The sequence below is a fragment of the Clarias gariepinus genome, chromosome 22 (genome assembly GCF_024256425.1).
Source record: "Clarias gariepinus isolate MV-2021 ecotype Netherlands chromosome 22, CGAR_prim_01v2, whole genome shotgun sequence".
Classification (NCBI taxonomy): Eukaryota; Metazoa; Chordata; class Actinopteri; order Siluriformes; family Clariidae; genus Clarias; species Clarias gariepinus.
This window is the reverse complement of record NC_071121.1, coordinates 459,516-462,500: the sequence shown is the minus strand read 5'-3', so window position 1 is coordinate 462,500 and position 2,985 is coordinate 459,516. Positions and strand designations below refer to the sequence as shown.

Here is a 2,985-nt window from a genome sequence, read left to right as displayed (position 1 = left end):
ACGAGAGGGAAGAACACGTCTGAATATGAGAGCTGGACACGCCCACCTGAGCTTTAGATACGCCCACATAGAAACATCAGTGGCGTACAGTAAACATTTTAGCTTGTTGTGTGTGTGTGTGTGCGTGCCTATATCACTTGCTGCACATGACACACCCTGTGTTTGCACATCTATCCTGACGTCTGCTAGTTGACCTGTCCGTGTCTAACCCCTCACCATCCTGACGCACATGAGCTAACGGTGCAGCACATGATGTCGCCATGGCAACATCCTGTATCCTTTACCACACCCACATCATGCTGCTTTACTGCATCACTCAGACCCAGTACTGATCTCTCCCTCTCCCCTCCCCCCACAGGTATGAGGAGACCTCCCCGGAGTCAGAAGCTTCGACTAAAGAAGAAAAAACAGAATCTGATAAAGATAAATAAAGCTGCAGGAAGGTGTCGCGTCCCCTTGTTCCCCACCGCTGTACTTACAGGTTCTCCCACCAGGGGGCAGCGGATTCCTTCTGCCTCCTCCTCCCCTCTTTCCCCCCCCAGTGTGTGACGATGTCCTGCGTGGAGGTGGACGTGTGGACGTATGGACGTTCTCTAAATAGTTCAAAGACAACCGCTTGATTTAGTTTTTCTTTTGTTTTCTTTGTAATTTTTAAACAGTTGTAAAACATGATGTACAACAGCTTTACCGCCTGCCAGCCCCCCCACACCCCCCCCTGTCCCCCCCCCCACCTCGCTCTGCGCTCCTGAGTTTATCCACTTTCCATTTTACTGCTTTATATTTGTACTGGTATAGAGCTCATGTTATTTTATTGCTTGTTGCTCTGTAAGGTCGGGGTTGTACAGTGAAGCGGGAGTCACGTGATCCACGCCGTCTCTTCGCCCCAGACGTTTTCGCTCGGTCGAGACGTGTTTGAGTCTCACGTGTTCTGATGGAAGTCTGTATCACCGGATCAGTCTTGACTTTAGAGGACGTCACTGAGCTCCACACTGTGTTTAAAATCGCACCGAGTCTGCACCAGCCTGTGAAATGTGTGGGTGGGGCCTGTGGGAAGGGGCGGAGTCGCTAATGTTCCAGATGCAGTGACGATGATGATGATGGAGTTTTACTAAAGGTGTTTATGAATCGAGCTCGAGATACGAACGTCTCGTCTGAACGACTACGTTTAAATTCATCGCTGTGTAACATCATGTACACAACATAGTGTTTATTTGGTTAACGTGTGGAACGAATCGCACACTTTATCTGTATGTTTTATAAAAACACCAGCACAGGGACCAACCTGGACATTTATAATCCTTTAGGAAAAAAGAAAACAATGAAAGCGCCACCTGCTGGTCCTTTATTCAAATAATAAAATTAGAAGTGACGATACGAGTGCGCAGATCCCTGGAGCTCAGTAACAGTTGTGACGTTCTTCACCTCGTTCTTCACCTCGTTCCTCTACGTTTCTTCTTCTCCTCCTGATCCAGTGCAACTAAACAGTTTAAGCTTCTTTGAGGAGCAGAAAGTCTCTTGTGTTCTTTTTTTTTTTTTCCGTTTTGCCGCAATAAATTGTGGTTCTTACCGCTGTAGAGAAGCATGACACGGCTGTGTGTGTTGTTTTACACATGTTCCACATTTTTACATTATCTAACTAACTGTACATATCTAACCAGAGTCACTGTATTATTATTAACTTTTATTATTGTTATTCACACTATAAATCTATAATAAATAATACTCAGGATGTTTTAAATATTATCTAATATTCAGATGTTTAAACCAAACTAGAAACACAAACAGACCAAAAGCTTTGCGGCTCCAGAGTTTATCTGAGAAAAGATAAACATCGAATCTGAACCTGAGATATCCTGTAGCAGTGCTTAGTTATTACATCATACATTATAAGAGCCAATCACATTGCTGTATGCAAATGTCTCTTGTGATTACTGAGTTCACATACGTTTGAGTTAATGTGGGCTGATTAAGGACTGTTTAGTTTAAAATACTAACATTAAAGTAAACCAACAGCTCAGAGTGTTGAGCTCCAGCTCCAGCGCTCCAGATCCTCACCTGATCTCAGGTTTGTGTCTGAGAGGAAGTTTGAGTTTTCCCCATGTGGACTTCTTGTGGTTTCTCTGGGGTCCTTCCAATAATACACCAGTAGGTGGCGTTAAACTAGAATATTTTCAAGTTAATATCCTAATAAATCTCTATTCTTCGAAATCAGTGTATACAATGTTTTGTGACCTTTTAACCTTTATTCCATTCCGACAAAATATTGCAGACTTGGTCCAAAAAATAGTCTGCACACTATGAAAACTAAACCTTGTGACATTAAATAAATTAAAACATTGAGTAGAAGTTATGAGGAGTTTTGTGCCAGATTAGAAACTGCCTGTTTTCACAGCGAACTGTGGCGCGTCAAACTCTGTGTGTCTGTCTAGACTTTACTGAATCTCCTGCAGTCCTTAGATCTCTGTCTGAAGTTTAATCTGCACCATCAGTGAATCTAAATGTGGAGTAAAAGTGATGTTATGAACAGTTATGTGTGGGATTTAATAATCTACTGTAAAATAATCTACTAATGCGCTACTGTCTCAATGTAAACAAACACCTGCACCAATAGATATTAATTAGAAAAGATAAAGTGAATATTTTGACTGGGATTAGTTCATATTTTCACTTTGGCAGAAATAACAGCGCTGAAGTGGTATAAGTGAATTTTAACACGCTGGAGTGGTTTTAAGACAAAACTTCATCTTTATCCTTTTATCTACTTTTTCCATTTCTCATCTGTGATTCACTCTCCGATTACCGAACAGGGAGTGTATTTGTCTGAGCACCAAAGAAGGACAACTTAGTGTAAACAAGGCGTAAGATACTCAACCTTACAGAATGGGATTTCTTTGTATTAATAAGTTAGACAGAGAGTTCTGCTGTACAGAGAGACACACAGACATGGACGTGGGCTTCAACCTCAAATAATAATAATAATAATAA

General features: G+C 41.7%; 1 protein-coding gene across 1 annotated transcript in view; it reads left to right on the top strand.

Moving 5' to 3' along the window:
* Window positions 1-1,585, top strand: part of hm13 (histocompatibility (minor) 13) — an 8,009-nt gene extending 6,424 nt beyond the window's left edge. Inside the window, exon 12 of the mRNA XM_053482877.1 lies at window positions 359-1,585. Within this exon, the coding sequence (XP_053338852.1) occupies window positions 359-431 (73 nt within the window). The 3' untranslated portion in view covers window positions 432-1,585. The remainder of the gene's footprint in view (window positions 1-358) is intronic.
* Window positions 1,586-2,985: the final 1,400 nt, after the last annotated feature.